The sequence below is a fragment of the Tupaia chinensis genome, unplaced genomic scaffold, assembly GCF_000334495.1.
Source record: "Tupaia chinensis unplaced genomic scaffold, TupChi_1.0 Scaffold000651_1, whole genome shotgun sequence".
Taxonomy (NCBI): domain Eukaryota; kingdom Metazoa; phylum Chordata; class Mammalia; order Scandentia; family Tupaiidae; genus Tupaia; species Tupaia belangeri.
In genome coordinates, this window is record NW_006160172.1 from 617,532 (window position 1) to 635,936 (window position 18,405).

An 18,405-nucleotide genomic window follows, 5' to 3' on the forward strand; every position below is an offset into this window, starting at 1 on the left:
TCATCTCAATTGATGCGGAGAAAGCATTTGATAAAATACAACATCCTTTTATGATTAAGACTCTCAGTAAGATTGGTATAGAAGGGTCATTTCTGAACACAATAAAAGCAATCTATGAAAAACCTACAGTTAACATTATGCTGAATGGGGAAAAGCTGAAAGCACGCTAGAAGTACATGTGTGTGTGTGTGCATACCTAACACCCCAAAAGAGAAATGGTGATGGGATTGAGGAGTGACCCTCTCCCTCGAGGGTTTGTTCTCACTTTCCCTCTCTCTCTGCTTCTGTCTCTCTGATGAGTACCCATGCCCTCTAGCAAACTAAAAACAAACAAACAGGGGCCAGCAAGTGGCATGGTGGTTAAGGGTACTGGGCTCCCACATGGTTGACTGTGGTTTAAGTCTCAGACCTGGAAGTTAGGCTCGCTCTCTCTCTCTCTCTCTCTCTCTCTCTCTCTCTCTCTCTCTTCCCTGGTCAAATTAAAAATAAATAAATAAATAAATAAATAAAGTTAAATAAAATAATTCTTAAAAAAAATGAAAACAGTACATAATTTCCTGCTATTATCTCTGGATAAGAAATGGCTCTGCACAGAGTGGCCTTCTTTTGTTGACTAATTCTGGGACACAATCACATTGCCTCAACTGTGGCTTCAGTGAACCACAAAACTGCATAATCTCACAAATGGCAATGGGTAACTTACGTGATCCATCAGGAGTAAATAACTGGAAGTGATTCTGATGCCAAGAGAGGAATATTTCACTCTGTCAAGTTTGTCTAAAAGTTCTCGGAGGGTGAGCAAAGCCTGCATGACCACCATGTTGTCTTTGGAGAGCAAGGCATCCAGGATGGATGTTAACATGCTGCAGGAACTTTCTATCTAAGTATGAAAGGAGGAAAGGGTGTATTTGAGAACCACAAGGAGATGAGCTGGCATTAGCCACACCCCTCTGAGTCTGGGCAGTCCTGAAGTGTGCTGGAGGTGACCCACAGGGTTGAACTGTCAAAAGTTTTGTAAGCCAATCCCTTAAAAAGCTACTATTAAAAATTAAATTATATGAATTTATATTTAAAATAAAAATAATAAATTACCATTCTTTTAGTTAGTTAGTTAGTTTTTGCTATATGATGCCTGTGCTCACCAGAGTCAGAGGGAGAGAAAAGGATGGCCACACTGCAATCTCATCTCCTCCAGCCTCCTCCTGAGATTTTTGGGCATGCACACACACACATGAACAATGATTTTCAAACTGCCAAGTCCTAGACTCAAATTACATAGTGGGGGGACCAGCAGTTAGTGTAATGGCTATGTCTCTGGACTCCCATGTAGTTGACCGTGGTTCAAGTCCTGGACCCAGTGGCTTAAACTCATGCCGGGCATGTGTGCATGCGTGCCCAAGATCCCGGGAGGAGAATGGAGGAGAAGGGATTGTGGTGTGGCTATCCCCCCTGGGGATTAGGATCTAGTGTTTTAACCTCCATGCCACAGGCTGGCCCTCCATTTCCAATTCTTTTGCAATATTTTACTATTACCCATGCTCTTGAGTATCAATAGTAGAAATATTCAATAATGATGTGCTGTTGAACATCTCTTCTCAAGGTCATGTTTAGTAACATTTCTTACATTTCTTTTGTTGTTGTTGAGAGGTTTTCACTATAGGGTGCGTGCACTTGCCAGAAAGACAGAGACAGAGAGATAGAAAGTGAGAAATCATCCCCCAGGGAGGATGGCCATGCTGCAAACCCTTCTCCTCCATTCTCCTTTTGGGATCTTGGGCACGCATGCACACACGCCCAGCGTGAGTTTAAGCCGCCGGGTCTGGGACTTGAACTGCAGTCAACTACGTGGGAGTCCAGCAACACAGCCATTACGCTAACTGCTGGTCCCAGTAACATTTCTTTGACAGTCATAGTGGGAACATTTACACCAGAGAAATTGGTCTTCCTTCCACAAAGCAGGTTGCTATATATTTACCAGCACAATGCTGGCAGTATGATCTCTGAACTACATGACAATGACCCATGGACATGAGAGCTGCAAGGGCTGCTGAGGCAGGCCTTGGGAGTCAGCTGCAGATTAGAGCTAATGGACAAGAAGGCAAAGGAGAACACAAAAATGAGTTCACAAAAAAATAGAAGAGAAAGAAATAAAGGAAGAAAAGAAGAAAAAGAATGAACATTATTGAACAAAATAACAGCTTGAAGGAAACAGCAGGGTTAAGGAGCCCACTATGTTTGGTGGAAAGTTACATCCTTACTGAGAGTACATGAAACCTCAACCCAGGTTAGTCTCCACTGTTTCTCTTCCATTCTCCTGGCTAACATTGGCCCAGAATCTCCCTTTCAGCTGTTAACATTAGGAAGAACAGTGAGCAAAGTAAAAATATCTTGCTGCTTACTAACAGAATGTAACTGTCAGTAAATCTATTGGCTTCTATGAGGTATGTACAGCAGACAGACCATGGCTCATGTTATTCCAAGCCAAATTGCAGATCCACTGATGGTCTTCACTCATCCAGAGGCTACACTCAAAAGGTAACCAGTATTTATTACTAGATTATTATTAAACCAAGCACAACATATGGAACATATACACTCTCAACGTTGTGCAAAGTACTTTAGAATTTAGAATGGCAAACCATAAAGCCATGGTTAGACTCTGGCCTAGAAGGCAAGAAGGTTTTTTGTGAGTCAGTGGGAAGCAGTAGAAGACAGGTTCTTACTTTACCCTGTACTAGTCATAGAGGGCTTTTGAAACACAGTCTGGTGGATCACACTCCAAGAATTTCTGATTTTGTGGACCTAGGGTGGAGCCTGACTATTTGCATTTCTAACATGTTTTCAGATGATACTGATACTGATACTCTGAGGACCACTGATATGAAATACTAGATTAGCCAGTGCACGGTGCTAGTAGGTGTCATAGTGGTTAAGATATTGGACTCTCACATGGTCCAGCTTGGTTCGAATCCTGGACATAAAGGCTCGAAACTCAGGCAGGTATGTATATGTATGCTCAAAATCCTGAGAGAAAAATAGAGGAGAAAGGATTGTGGTGTAGCCATCCTCCCAGGGCATAATTTCTCACTTTCTGTCTCTCTATCTGTCTCTATGTTTCTGGTGAGTGCATGCACCCTATAGTAAAAACTCTCAAAATAAAAAAGAAAAGATCAGCTAGTGCTTCTGGGTGGGATGGCTCTGAGAGGGACAAGGTTGTTGATGATCAGAATATTCAGTAAAATTTGATTTGAGCTGATCATTGCAAAAGAAGAAAAATGTGATTATGCATGGATGAAGGAGGAAAATGCTGAGTGGAGAACAAAACTCAAGCAAATGGCTCTGAAGGCAGGAATTAATGTGATCTGTGTCTGATGGAGGCACAGTTAACTTATGCTTGTATGATTTAGACTATAAGAGTGTTTGTGTAGGGGGATGATGATAAATTCTGGGTGCAGTGAATAATTTTCTGAAAAAATATAAATAAGGTGATAAAGCTATTAATTTGGCTGAATTTTTCCTTTTTACTCAATTCACTTTCCTTATTGATAAAATGCCAGAAATGATATTAGCTTAGATGTATAGGAGCAAAATAATCAGCATTTTGTCAATAAAGATACTTAATAATATCAGAATCTCAAGTCCTTCTTTCTCTTTTTTAAGGTTTTTCATTAAGGCCTGTGCCAGAGAGACAGAGAGTGAGAGGGAAAATGAGAAATCACCCCTTGTGGGGGGGTGAGGTGTCCACAATTCCTTCTTCTTCATTTTCCTTCTGGGATTTTGAGCATGTACACTAACACACCTGGCATGATTTTCAAGTTGTCAGGTCCTGGACTTGGACCATAGTTGGCCGTATGTAAGTCCAGTGCACCTTAACCTCTAGTCTACCTGGTGGCCCCAGATTCTCAAGCTTTGATTCCAATAATGCTTGCAGGACAAACCAAACACACTTACCTCATTGATAACTGGAGCCATGCTGGCGATTTTCTGAAGGCTCAGTTTGCTAACTGTGGGACTGGAATCGTTAGCCCACTTTCTGTAAAGAATCAAAAATTCTTCTGGGAATGGGTCCTTCAAGAAGTTGTTCAGAAGCTGAAAGAAAAACATTACGTTCAAAAGACAAGTAGAGGCCAAATTTCACAAGTTGTGCCTGTCATAAAAATAAGAACATTTTCAGTAAAACTGTAACACTAGTCACACTAAAATGTCAAATACTTATGTGTATTCCCACACATTTCTGTTCTCATAGAAGAAAGAGATACAGCAAAAAGAACAGGAAATAGATGCTTTGCAAGGTTGTTGTTTTGTTTTGATTTATTTATATTACTATATTTTGTTTCTCTGCATTATTGGAAACCAAGTGGCCCACTTAAATGATCCCCTCTCCCAGCCTGTACTCGGGCAGGTGGATTTCTTGTTAGCGTATGTTTCCATACACAGGTGTGATGCCTGGCCTGGCCCATGTGCTGTGCTGTAGATGATATAGGGCGAGCAGAACAGTCTCAGTCCCTGACTCTTTGGAGCTCCCTGACTCACTGGAGACACTGATACTACAGTAAGTTTGAATGAAAACAGAGTTTGCAAACATTTACAAAACAGAGTTGCAAACTCTGTTTTCATTCAGAGTTGCCTCAGAGCATTTATGAGAGTATTATCTTGAGACTCTGTGGTATAGGCTGAATTTAGGATGAAGAGTGATGTTTGATTTGGAGTTAAAAGCAGAGTTGTCATTAGCTAGAAGGTAATTCTCATGTGCAAAAGTCCTGGGGTGGATGAAACAGAGTGTGTCTGAGCAGTTGATAGGTGAATATTAGGAAAGGGATGACTGAGCAGGTGAGGCATCCTAGAACTTGGACACCAGGCTGAAGAGGTTTAACTTTTAACAGTAAATATTCAGACATGGTTATTATAAGCTGCCATGCCTCTCATAACTGACCATCAAAATATGCATATTTTAAAATGTCATAGAAACACAATGATAGTTATAAAACCATAATTTCAAGAAGCAATTTTAACCTTTTTTTAATTTATTTTTTAGAGAGCTTTTTGCTATAGGGTATGTACACCCACCAGAGAGACAGAGAGACAGAAAGGAAGAAATCACCCCCTAGAGGTGATGGCCATGCCACAATCCTTTATCCTCCATTCTCTTCTAAGGACTTTTGGCACACATGCACATGTGCCTGGCATGAGTTTTAAGCTGCCAGGTCTGGGACTCAAACTGTGTTTAACTAAGTGGGAGTCCAGCAATGTAACCATTACATCATCTGCTGTTCCCAGGAATAATTTTAAGTAACAACAAGTAAAAGTATGCAGAATGAGGATGAGAGCACAAGAGACAGTGAGAGAGGAAGAGAGAACATATCTCTTCAAACATCCAATCTCTTTTCAAACATCTGAAGAACTTTAACAATAATTAAATGTCAAAAAGACCAATAGCACCCCTAAAACAAAATATTTACAAAGCAATTTTTAAAAATCACAGTGTAGTAAAGGAAGAAACTAAGAGTTTAAAGAAATAAAACAAAATACAAAAGAAAGGGGGAAAAGAAAGTCTAATCAATTGGAAACAAGAAACCCTCTTCCAATTTGTGGGTCAAAATCTTAAACCACAGGGGGAAAAAATCAAGGACTGCTATGAAACAATAAAAACAACCTAAAACTATACAGAATAGCAGGTACTTATAGTTGAAAGCAAACACATAATTTGCCTTTAAGTAATTTATTTCAAAAGAAACACTACAATGATCAAATTATTTTCTGAAATGAAGAGAAGCAAACTACTTCAAAAGATAATATAGTGCCAAAGAAAACTAGTGTTAAATAATAAAGATAAAAGCAAAAAATAATTGAATTGGGAAATGAACAAAAAAAACACAAAAGAATCAATGTAATGCCTTGTTCTTGAGGAAAAGAACTATTAAACAGCCTTTTGATATATATACTGTTAATAAAACACAAAGAAAATGAAAAGTGAATAAAAAGTGTGGATTATATTTAAAATGTAAAGAAAATACTCTTCTGGGAACCAGCAGTTAGCGTAATGGCTTTGTCGCTGGACTCCCACGTAGTCGACCGCGGTTCGCGTCTCGGACCCGGTGGCTTAAATCTCACGCCGGGCGCGTGTGCGTGTGTGCCCAAGATCCCGAGAGGAGAATGGAGGAGAAGGTATTGTGGCGTGACCATCCCCCCTGGGGGGTGATTTCTCGCTTTCTGTCTCTATGTCTCTGTCTGTCTGGCGAGCACACGCGCCCTATAGCGAAAACCTCTCCAAAAAAAAAAGAAAAGAAAATACTCTTGTTAATGTTTTTCACCCAAGATGAGCCCAGTTTGCTTGGGACCAGCTGGTGTGTGTTACTCATGCCTGGGCTTCACACTAGGTAGACTCTTTGTTAGACCTTAAGAACTACTGTTTGTGGGACCAGCAGTTGGTGTAAAGGCTATGTCGCAGGACTCCCGTGTAGTTGACTGTGGTTCGAGTCCCAGCCCCAGTGGCTTAAACTCACACCAGGTGCATGTGCATGTGTGCCCAAGATCCTGAGAGGATGGAGAAGTAGGGATTGTAGCATGGCCATCCCTCCTGGGGGTGATTTCTCCATTTCTGTCTCTCTCTGTCTATCTCTCTGGCGAGCACACATGCCCTATAGCAAAAATCTATCCAAGAAAAAGAATAAAAAAGAACTTTGGTAGGGATTATATGGTTAGTGCAGTGGTAATGCAAATGGTCACACGTAGGAAGGTCCCTGGTTCAAATTTGGAGGACTCCCTGAACATGTCGGCCATGTATGCATGGGCCCATGATCAAACTGGCTGTGGTAGATCATAGTGTGACATCTCAGTTGGGGATACCTGTCTCATGGAAGACATAAATAAATAAACTTTAAAAAAATTGCAGATTAAGCCAGCTAGGTTATGTGGTGGTTAAGACTCCCAGATCCCGCATGGCCGACTGTGTGGTTTGAGTCCTAGACCCCATGACTTGAAAAAAATGCCAGGTAGATGTGAGTGTGTGTGTGTGTGTGTGTGTGTGTGCCCAAAATCCTGAGAGGAAGATGGAAGTAAAGGGTTGTGGTGTGGCCATCTCTCCTAGAGGTTGCGTTCTCATTTTCCCTCCATCCCTCTTCCTCTCTCTGTCTCTCTAGCAAGCACACATATCCTACTGCAATAAATAAATAAATAAATAAATATTGGGGATCTTTTTGGTCAATTAAGCAAAAAATTTATTTCCAAGTTCTTCAAAGATTATGACAAACACAAAGTATCTTAAAAATGTTCCAAATGAAGTCCAAGGCTCATCACCAAAGTAAAACACTTATGACATGAAGAATTACTTTAAGTTCTAATATTTTCATATTACTTTCTTTTAAACCATTTACAATGTTTGGTAGGTCACATTTCAAACATTTTTAAAGACATGAAATAATTTGGTATTTCTCTTTAAAGTACAATAACAACTACAAAGTAAAGGAACTTAAGACAACAACAATCAAATCTGTTTCATATATAGGAAGGGGCAACCCAAAACATAACATTAATCTTTCCAAACAAGTTTGTTAAGAAACAGCTAGCTATAATCTTTAGTGTTAAAAAATAAATAAATAAAACAATCTTCTCATTAAAAAAAGGAGAGGGGGCCAGCAGTGAGTGTAATGGCTGTGTTGCTGGACTCCCATGTAATCGACCGCGGTTTGAGTCCTGGACCTGGTGGCTTAAACTCACGCCAGGCACGTGTGCGTGCATGCCCAAGATCCTGAGAGAAAGGAGAAGAAGGGATTGCGGTGTGGCAAATCACCCCTTGGGGGTGATTTCTCGCTTCCTGTCTCTATGTCTCTCTCTTTCTGGCAAGCACACATGCCCTACAGCAAAAACCTCTCCAAAAAAAGAAAAGAAAAAAAAGGACAGCATTTGATTAGTAAGCCTATTTTTCCCCCAGTTCTTATTTTCCTTTCTTCACCTAGAAAGTGTAAATTCATAAGAAAATAACAAGTTTTGTTATGCTAAAAACTTCTGTGTCTTAAACAAGAAATTAAAAATAATCCATTTGTTTTAATAAACAAAAATGTCTTCCTTCCCAAAATGTAACCATTCAGTAAATAAAACACACATGATATTCGAAGTATAGAAACATCAGTAATTCACTTGTAAAAGGTGTGCATCCTGGTATATTTGGTAGTAAGTTTTCTGTCCTAAATAGAAAGCACTTTACCAAAAGAACTAGGGTATTATGATTTAAAATTCTACTCTTTCACCTAGTTTCCTTGTTTGAGTAAAAACTTTATTTTCTATAAAATTTTGGCTAGAGGGCTAGGTCCCAGGAAAGGTATGAAATATCTGAAAGTCATTTGGTTAGAGAAAAGTGTTTTCTTGAGACTTGGAGGAAGTCATTCATCTATTAGTGTGTGAGGTTTTTTTTTATTTTTAATTTTTTTCTGAATTCAACTTTATTTATATGATGCTGGCTGGTTAAGACTAAAACAACATAGATGTAGCAATGACTAATCACCACTCCTATCCAAGAGGACACAAAACCTCCTGTTTGCATACAGTAATCTGTGATCTGTTTGTGTTTGAAGACACATTCCTCAGCAAACTTCTCTAAAGTCTTCAGAGCAAAGCACAGTATCTGGGCTCCTGAAAGGGGATACTTCCAGCTGCATCACTGACCTGCAGAGCATCTTTGCAAGCATTCTGCATTCAGAACTGCTCAAGCTCTGTGGCGGCCTGAGAGACCTTCATCCTCTCCATGCCAGCCTCCAGCTTGAGCTGTTCCACTCAGTGCTGCAGAGCAGTCACGTGGCCCTGGAAGACATGGCAGCAGCGGCGGCCCTGGGCTCTCAGGGCTCCCTTAGTATTGGGGATTTTAATAAACCTTTCTAGTAGAGAGCCTGTGACTTATTGCAACAATCTGAAGTTTCAAGTGAAATAAATTATTTTATAAAAATGTATTATCAAACACAAAGAAAAATGCTTACGTAGATTGGGAATCAAGGAAATCCTATCATTATCAATGTGTTATTTCCAAATATGATCAAGGACAATTCTTTTGGAGTCATTACATCAAAATGTAAAGGCATAATTTCCCGTGCAGTTAGTAAGTAACCTTGGGGTGGTAATTTGTATCATGTGAATATTCTCTTCCCTAACAGACTTCTACTGAATGGTTTTGAACACCCATTGATGATTTTTGTTTCATTCTTTGTGGCTTGCAAATTGGTGATTTCTTACTTTTAGCATTTCTTCCACATTTACTGGCTAGCAACTCTCATCTCTATTTCCATCTGTCTCTCTCTGTCTTCTTGCTCTTCTATTTTGAGCACCATCAAGGACTAGTGTATTTCAAAACGTTTTAACATATTTTAATTGTTTGTAATTACCATTCCTTTTGAGGCCCAAAGTTGGCCAGTAGGAGCCACCTCAAGTTTATTTTTGTGTCTTTTTGAAACGACCAATGCAATAATAGCACTTCCTTGGTTTGAGGAAAAGTGAGATATCCCAGGCTGATTCATTATTTCCCTTGTGCCCTAGAATCAACCGTTGATTCATGGTAATTTTAGTGACAGTATTTTTTTTATTTGTGTTTATTTATTTATTTATTTATTTATGAAAAGGTTTTTGCTATAGGGCACGTATATTCACCAAAGAGACAGAGACAGACAGACAGAAAGCAAGAAATCACCCCCCAGGGGGATGGCCACACTGCAATCCCTTTTTCTACGTTCTCTTCTTGGGATCTTGGGCACACACACATGCACCTGGCATGAGTTTAAGCCACTGGATCTGGGACTCAAACTGCGGTCGACTACATGGGAGTTCATCGACATAGCCATTACGCCCACTGCTGGTCCCAGTGACAGTATTTTCAAACCTATTAGAAATGGGTTCTGGATAAGAGAAAATCTGTTGGAAAAGCACAGTCCATGTTTATTGCAGCATTATCTGTAATTGCTAAGACATGGAAGCAACCTAAATGTCCCAGAACAGAAGAATGGATTTTAAAAAGTGACACATGTACTCTATGAAATATTACTCAGACATAAAAAGAAATGAGTCTCTGACATTTGCTATAAAGTGGACTAGTATAGAAGATTTAATGCTAAATGAAGCAAAGCAGACTATGAAATACGGGCACTATATGTTCCTGGTCAATATATACCAAATGTCTGCACTCTAAAGCAGAAATTGAAAGATTGGAAGGCATAATAGCAGGAGGGAAACTGTAGATACTAGAGACCACGTAAGACAGACTGAGTGTAGACAGTGGGAGGGGATCAGGGAAAAAAAAATTTCATAGACATAAAATGAAAAGTTATCTGTTAATGATAATGTATATGGTACTCTTTGACTTGACTAATATGCACTGCATTCATGCTGAGAAAAAACATGGTGTACACTGTAAAGATGTACAGTGATTAAAGTGTGTATGAAAGAGTAGAGTCTGAGGAAGGACATTTAGAAGAAAAATAGTGAGACAAAGCATTAATGGGACAAAGAAATGTGGTATTATCTGTTGAAGATACTTTTATAGTTTTATCAACTGGACTAGAGAGAAATGTTCACATGTTGAAATATTCAGTTCATAAGCTAAATAATGTGATTGCATGTAAAAGAGAAAATGAAATAAAAAATGTAAAAGAAAAAGTGTAAATTAAAAAAGAAATGGAACCTGTGGTGCACTCATTGCTCTTTAAATATCCTATATTCTTAGCCTTTACTGAGAGTTAGGGAATACTTTAAAAAAAAAAATCTCAAGTTTATACTGATGATGAGGATATTTTCATTCACCTTGAATGTAGTAGAGTTTATCTTAACTTTTCATGGTTTTATGTTTATATCAGCTTTCTCTTACTTGGAGAATCTTAGTGCCTAATAGCATCAATATATTCATTTACCTACTTTCTGCTACACAGAGGGACTTCAAAAGTTTGTGGAAAAATAGAGTTAAAGCACAAGTTTATTTTGCTGCCAAAATAAATAAATAAATAAAACTGGGACTAGCAGATGGCATAATGGCTAAACTAGACTCCCACGTGGTTAACCATGGTTCATGTCCTGGACCTGGTGCACGTGCATGTGTGTGTGTGTGTCCAAAATCCCAAGAAGGGAAGAATGAGAGAGGACTGCAGTATGGCCATCCCCTCTGAGGGGTGATCTCTCATTTTCTTCTCTCTCTCTCCCTGTCTCTCTGGTGAGCATGCACACCCTATAGCAAAACTCTTTGGGGGAAAAAATGTAAAGCCATGCATAGTATTTTATATAATACACATGTTCCATGAACTTTTGAAGTCCTTTAATATAATGCATATAATCACCTAAAATTATATCAACATAAAATACCAACAAACTTCCTGAGTAAAGTGAATTTCTTAAAAGTTTACTCATTTATGGGAACCAGCAGTTAGCGTAATGGCTATGTCGCTGGACTCCCACGTAGTCTGCCGCGGTTCGCGTCCTGGACCCGGTGGCGTAAAACTCATGCCGGGCGTGTGTGCGTGCATGCCCAAGATCCCGAGAGGAGAATGGAGGAGAAGGGACTGCAGCATGACCATCCACCCGGGGGTGATTTCTCGCTTTCTGTCTCTATGTCTCTCTCTGTCTGTCTGGCGAGCACACGTGCCCTATAATGAAAACCTCTCAAAAAAAAAAAAGTTTACTCATTTATTTCCTCTGAGAGAGATAGGTATCCCTGACACCAAGTCCCAGTCATCTCAATCACAGGCTCACACAAGTGCACCCCATATTTAGAGAAAAGCCTTGGGATATGAGCCCAGGACCTCTCATGTGGGTTGGCTGTATTATGTCTTGCCACTCTCTGGCTCCAAAATAAGCATTTCTTCACAAACTTGTACTTAGAATACATCTCGCTAAGTCAAAGTACCATGTCCATAAGTTACTTGAAGTAATTACCTTATTGATATGGTTATATTATTTTGTAAATATATAAATAGGTTCATTTGTGTCAGTTTAAGTTCTGATTTATTTTTCTTTATTTAATTGTATTGTTTCAATTATTATTGTGTAAGAAAAACTACACAACAAGGTATACTTGCAGAGTCTCAATTCCATCCCTATTCATCCAAACCACATTTTCTTTTCTTATAAAGTATCATTTTCTTTAACTCTGGTTTATATTTTGCAATTAGCCTCCCCCCAAGTAAGAATATATTCTTAAATTCTTGTATTTTATAGTATGGAGCAGAAATATATGGAATTATATATAATACACAATATGCTCACACAAACACAAATATGGGAAGACACTTTAAATATTTTTTAAACTTAGGGAAATAAAATTAAATTATGAATTCATTTTGGTGAAAAAGAATTTTGAAATTCATGCATTTTTTTCATAATACTAATTTTCCATAAAATTTATTGTCAGAGGAGCATGTACACTTACAAGAGATAGTGTGTGTGAGAGAGAGAAAAAGAAAGAGAATCTCCCCAGTGGGGCATGGTCACACCGTGAACTTCTTCTCTCCATTTCTCAATGCACTCAAAATTGGGGACATACATGTACACATGCCTGGCATGCTTTTTAAGCTACCAAGGCTGGGATTCAAACTACAGTTTACCATATGAGATCTGTCTCCCTATGCACAGGGCTTAGCTATTATTCTAAATAGCTGGCCCTCCACAAACTTTTTTTTTTGGAGAGGTTTTTGCTGTTGGGCGCATGTGCTCGCCAGATAGAGAGAGACAGAGACAGAGAGACAGAAAGTGAGAAATCATCCCCAAGAGGGGATGGCCATGTCGCAATCCCTTCTCCTCCATTCTCCTCTCAGGATCTTGGGCACATACACACACGCGCCCGGCGTGAGTTTTAAGCCACCAGGTCCGGGACACACACCGTGGTCAACTACGTGGGAGTCCAGTGACATAGCCACTACATTTACTACTGGTCCCTCTCCACAAACATTTTAAAGATACACAAACATACATACACAAACACACATATATACACGTGCCTATATATTTTTTACAAATATATGTATATTTATGAGTATATACACATAGGTATATGTTCTATAAAATAAGTTTGCATTTCATCTACTTTTATGGTATATAATACATTTTTTTCTTACACAAAAGCTAATGTTCGCACTGCTCTGTAGCCATATTTTTTTTAATTTATTTATTTTTGTATATATATTCAATCACATTGTTTAGCTTAAAATGTGAGCATTCCAATATGTGAACATTTCTCCCCAGTCCTGTTGATCAAAATGTCTTCAGCTGATAACACCACACCTCCCCATCCCATCAATGCTCTACCTCTGTATCCCTTCTGCAAATGTCCTTCGTTAGGCCCCACTCCTCCACATACACCTCATATGACAGTCACACCCATCTCTTGTGTTTGTACAATCATTAGTCAATCAGTTTCAGTCAGGTATATATAAAAGTGGGGACATACAATGTCTCTCCTTCATAGCCTGGCTTGCCTCACTCAGCAGTAAATCTTCCATATTCTTCCACTTTCCATCAAAAGCCAGGGTTTTGTTGGTTTTCATGGCTGAGTAGTATTCCATAGAGTATATGTGCCACAGTTTTTCAATCCATTCCTCCATATGGGGGCATTTGGGTTGGTTCCATGACTTAGCAAACATGAATAGTGCTGCAATAAACTTCGATGTGCAAGCACTTTTCCAATGAAGAATTCTTCTGTCTTTGAGTAGATACCGAGGAGTGGGATTGCTGGAACATATGGTAGATTTATGTGTAGATTTTTGAGGAATCTCCAAATTATTCTCCCCAGTGGTTGGACCAATTTACATTCCCACCAGCAGTGTAAAAGAGTTCCCATTTCACCACACCCCCTCCAACACTTATCATTTTTTGTTTTTTTAACCTTAAACATTTTGACTGGGGTTAGGTGGTACCTCATTGTTGTTTTTATCTGCATTTCCCTTATGATGAGGGATGTTGAACATTTTATCATATGCCTTTTGGTTATTCATATGTCATCTTTAGGGAGTGTTTTTTTCATCTCCTCCCATCTTTTAACAGGGTTGATCATCTTTTTTCCAAACAGCTTCTTTAGTTCCTTGTGTATTGTGGTTATGAGTCCATTATCTGATGCAAAATTTATAAAAATATTTTCCCATTCTGAGGGCTTTTGATTCACACTAATTACTGTGTCTTTGGCCATGCATAAACTTCTTAGTCTGATGTAATCCAACTTGTCTATTTTGAGGAAGATTGTGCTTTGAGGGTCTTTTTAAGAAGTCCTTCCCACCTTGACTTGATTTTTGTCAAAGGTGAGAGGTAGGGGTTCAGATTCATCTTTCTGCAAGTGGAAATCCAGTTTTTCCAGCACCACTTGCTGAAGAGGATTTCCTTTTCCCACTGGATTGACTGGTACCCCTTGTCAAAGATCAGTTGACTGTATGTTTGGGAATTTATTTCTGTAGACTCTATTCTGTTCCATTGGTCCTCCTGTCTGTTTGTGTTCCAGTACCATGCTGTTTTGATGACCACAGCTTTGTGGTATATTTTTGGGTCAGGGAGTGAGATGCCACCCACTCCACTCTTCTTGTGTCAAATTGCTTTGACAATACGGGGTCTTTTATGATTCCAGACAAATTATGTGATTGTCTTTTCTAGATCTGTGAAGAATGTGTCTGGAACTCTGATTGGCATTGCATTAAATATGTAGATTAATTTGGGTAGAATTGCCATCTTGATTATATTAATTCTTCCAATCCATGAGCATGGGATGTCCTTCCATTTTTTGGTGTCATTTTCAATTTCTTTTTTTTAGCTTCTCATAGTTTACTTTGTGGAGGTCTTTAACTTCTTTGGTTAGATTTATTCCTAAATATTGTATACTTTTGGTGGCTATGGTAAATGGAATATTTTTTTCAGTTCTATCTCAGTCTGCCTGTTATTTGTATATGTAGCCATATTTTTTTCTACTTGACAATATCTGAAAATCAGTCTGCATCAGTACATAGAGACCATTCTCATTTATTTTTATGGCAAACTGTACTTAATGGATCTCAGATGATTTTAACTACAGAATTAGTCTGAAAATTTTAAGTAATAGACAGTTTCCAAGAACAACACATTATTTAGTAGTGTACAAAAATATTCCAAATTATCCCATTGATTTTTAATATCTAGTATAAATTTTACATCAAAATGTGAAAATGAAAACTTAATAGACAGCTATACACCAAATTCAAAGCTGAGTGCAGATGTGAAAATTCTTACTGAAATGCTGTCAAATTAATTTTCAACTATGTGTAGTTTGTACAATATTGCAATTGTAGTTTTAATATTAAGTCATCTGTGACTAATACATAACATTAATAAGTCACAAGAGAATAAGGTCATATTATTAACTATAAAAGATAGTAAATAAAATTTAACATTTCAGCTACAACTATATTCAAAATAATAGCTAACTAAAAGCAATTTATTCCAATAAAGTTAACCATCTTAATGGTCAAGCAAAAGAAGCATTTCTACTAAAATTAACCATAAATAGGAAAGGAGCACTATCACCACAACCATTTAAAACTACACAGCAAGAGAGCAGAATAGGAAGTCCTAGCTCATATCACAATAACAATGACTTCACAGCTGTTCATAAGCAAAAATGACATCTTCAGGGCTCTTTGGTATTTACTAGGAGGTTATAACCCCGAAGGGGCCCTGCCACTCTGTGGTCTTGTCCACTGCTCTGTTTAACCCTGGTCCTGCCACCAGAACCATCAGCCACAGAACCTGGCAAGAATCACATCCATCCATGCTTCAGGTGACAGGCTTTCTGACCTTGGTCTTGGCTGTGGACCCTAAAGAAATCTTGTACCTCAGCTCCAGCTCCTCCCACTGGTGGTCTGAAAGCAGTCCTGCTGCACAGGCACCCACTGTGAGACATGCCCATCTTGACCTTGCAGGAAGGCCTGCTAACCTTAGTCTCAGATCCTGAAACAGCTGTGGGACTTGGCTCCAGCCTCTTTCAGCTACAAGTGAAACAGTTCTGCCTTCTCTGGAACCCACTAGAAGACCTGTCTTGGCATCTGGAGGCAGACCTGCAGATCATGAGTATTAGCTGTGGACAATAAAGCAACCTTGTAACTTGATTCCAGCCTTGCTAGCCATGGTCTGAGGCCAGTGCTTCTCAAAAACCTACCTAATGACACAGTGCAAGACCCACAAACCCAGAAGGAGCCATGCTCTCTTCATATAGGGGAGTTTCTGAAAGGTTATCAGCAGACTTCTCAAGAGAAATCTTGCAAGCCAGGAGGGAATAGTAAAATGCATTCAAAAGGTTGAAAGAAAAATTTTTTAAAAAATCTTACACCCCAAAACACTACATCTAGCAATGGTTTCCTTCAGAGATAAGGAGACATAAAAATATTTCCAAACAAATAAAGCTGAAGGACTTCATAATATATCTTCTAATAAGTGCTAAATGGAGATGCGTGATATGACAAAAAGTAACAAGAAAATATGTGAATGTAAAGAATTCACTAGAAAAGGTATGCCAAATTCAGAATGTTCTAACAGGAAATGGTGGTTTGTAATCAGTAGTGTTTCTATATGCCAATAGTGAACTATTTGAAAAAGAAATAAAACTGCAATCCTATTTATAATAACTACAAAAAATATAAAATACCTAGAAATAACTTTAACCAAGGTGATAAAATTCTGCCATGAAAAGTATAAAATGCTGATAAAAAAATCAAAGAAGACACACACGTACACACACACACACACATACACACACAGTGGAAAGATATCCTGTGCTCATAAATTGGAACAATTAGGACAATTAATTTAAAAAAAAAAAAAACTACCCTAAGACGTCTATTGATTTAAAGAAATTCTATAAAAATATCAATGGCATTCTTCACAGAAATAGTAAGTTACCTTAGTGTTTGAAAACTTGAAGGACTGAAAATAGCCAAATAAATCCTAAGCAAAATTTAAAAAGCTGGAGGCATTACAATACCTGATTTAAACACATTTACCAAGCTGTAGTAACTAAAACATCATAGTACTTGCCTATAAAAGGTGCATAATGAATGGAACAGAATATAAAACCCAGAAACAAATCCACATATATAGTCAGTTGACTTTTCACAAGGGCTCAAAGAACATTTATTGGGTAAAGTAAAGTTTCTTCAATAAATGACTCTAGGAAAACTGGGTATCCACATGTAGGAGAAGGAAAATAGATCCTTATCTCTCCCAGTTGATAAGAAAATCAATTAATCAAATGGATTAAATAATTAAATGTAAGACCCAGAACTATAAAACTACAAGAGGAAAGCATAGGGAAACACTTCAGGACATTGGTTTTGGCAAAAAAAAAAAAAATTATAAGTTTGAAATCTCAAAATCATAGACAACAAAAGCAAAAAATAGACTAACGGAGCAGAGTCAAATTAAAAAGTTTCTTTATCACAAAAGAATAGTCAATACAGTAATAATATAGCTATTAAAAATAGGATAAATTATTTATAATAGATTCAGATAACAAGGGGTTGATATACAGAATAGACTGGAAATTTGAACAACTGAAAAGAAATAAATGATTGAATTAAAAATGGGTAAGGGCTCTGCCTCTGTTGCCCCTTCTGGGTCCAGCTTCATGGCTGTGAGTGCCCCTAGTCGGGGACACCCCCTTCCAGATACCAGTGCTAGTCAGGACAGAACCTGTCTGGGCATATCCATCTCTGCCCCTTCTTGGTCCAGATTCACAGCTGTGAAGCTCCCCAGGCAGGGCTCCCTCTTCCAGACTCCAGTGTCAGTCAGGACAGATTCCACCCAGGCATCTGCATCTCTGCCTCTGTTGCCCCCCCCCCCCCCAATTGTGCTCAAGCTCGCCACTTGGCTTTCCGTTTTTAACCCGATTTTATTTTCTGTGACATAATTTCTGTTTTTTTCTCCTCTTTTTGTTCTACTTCTTTCCTTCTTTTTCTATTGCTTTCTATTTCTATTTCTGTTTCCTACTTTGTTTTTCTTTTACCTTACTTTCCTTTTCACTGCTCAGCCCTTACCCATTGCCAAGAGAAGGCTAGGTGCATAGTAGCTAAACATCAGAACACTGTGAATTCTAGAGAATTCTTTGCCCCGCACTGTACTTGTAGAAAGCATGAAACTCCCCTTCATAACTCCAATTTCAAAACCTCTCCTGTGATTCCCACACTAGAGGGCACAGTAGAAGGGAGAAAATAGCACCAAATTAATTCACAGTAAGGGAAACACATGAGCTCAAAATTACAGAATCCTTCTCCAACAAATTAGCCAAAAGCAAATAAATACCAAATGACTAAAAATCAGGGAAGAGCCTCAAGGATGAGAGAATCAAATAATATCTCCCAGAGAAAAGCCTCATGAATGAGAGAATCAAATACTATCTCCCACAAGAGAACACTGTAACTTGTCTCCATGTAG

At 38.5% G+C, this 18,405-nt stretch overlaps 1 protein-coding gene across 1 annotated transcript in view; it reads right to left on the minus strand.

Moving 5' to 3' along the window:
* The window catches only part of MROH9 (maestro heat like repeat family member 9), a 102,520-nt gene that overhangs the window by 38,399 nt on the left and 45,716 nt on the right, over positions 1–18,405 (minus strand). Inside the window, exons 8-9 of the mRNA XM_006159769.1 lie at positions 3,952–4,089; positions 704–880 (exon numbers count right to left, since the gene is read on the minus strand). Of these exons, the coding sequence (XP_006159831.1) occupies positions 704–880; positions 3,952–4,089 (315 nt within the window). The remainder of the gene's footprint in view (positions 1–703; positions 881–3,951; positions 4,090–18,405) is intronic.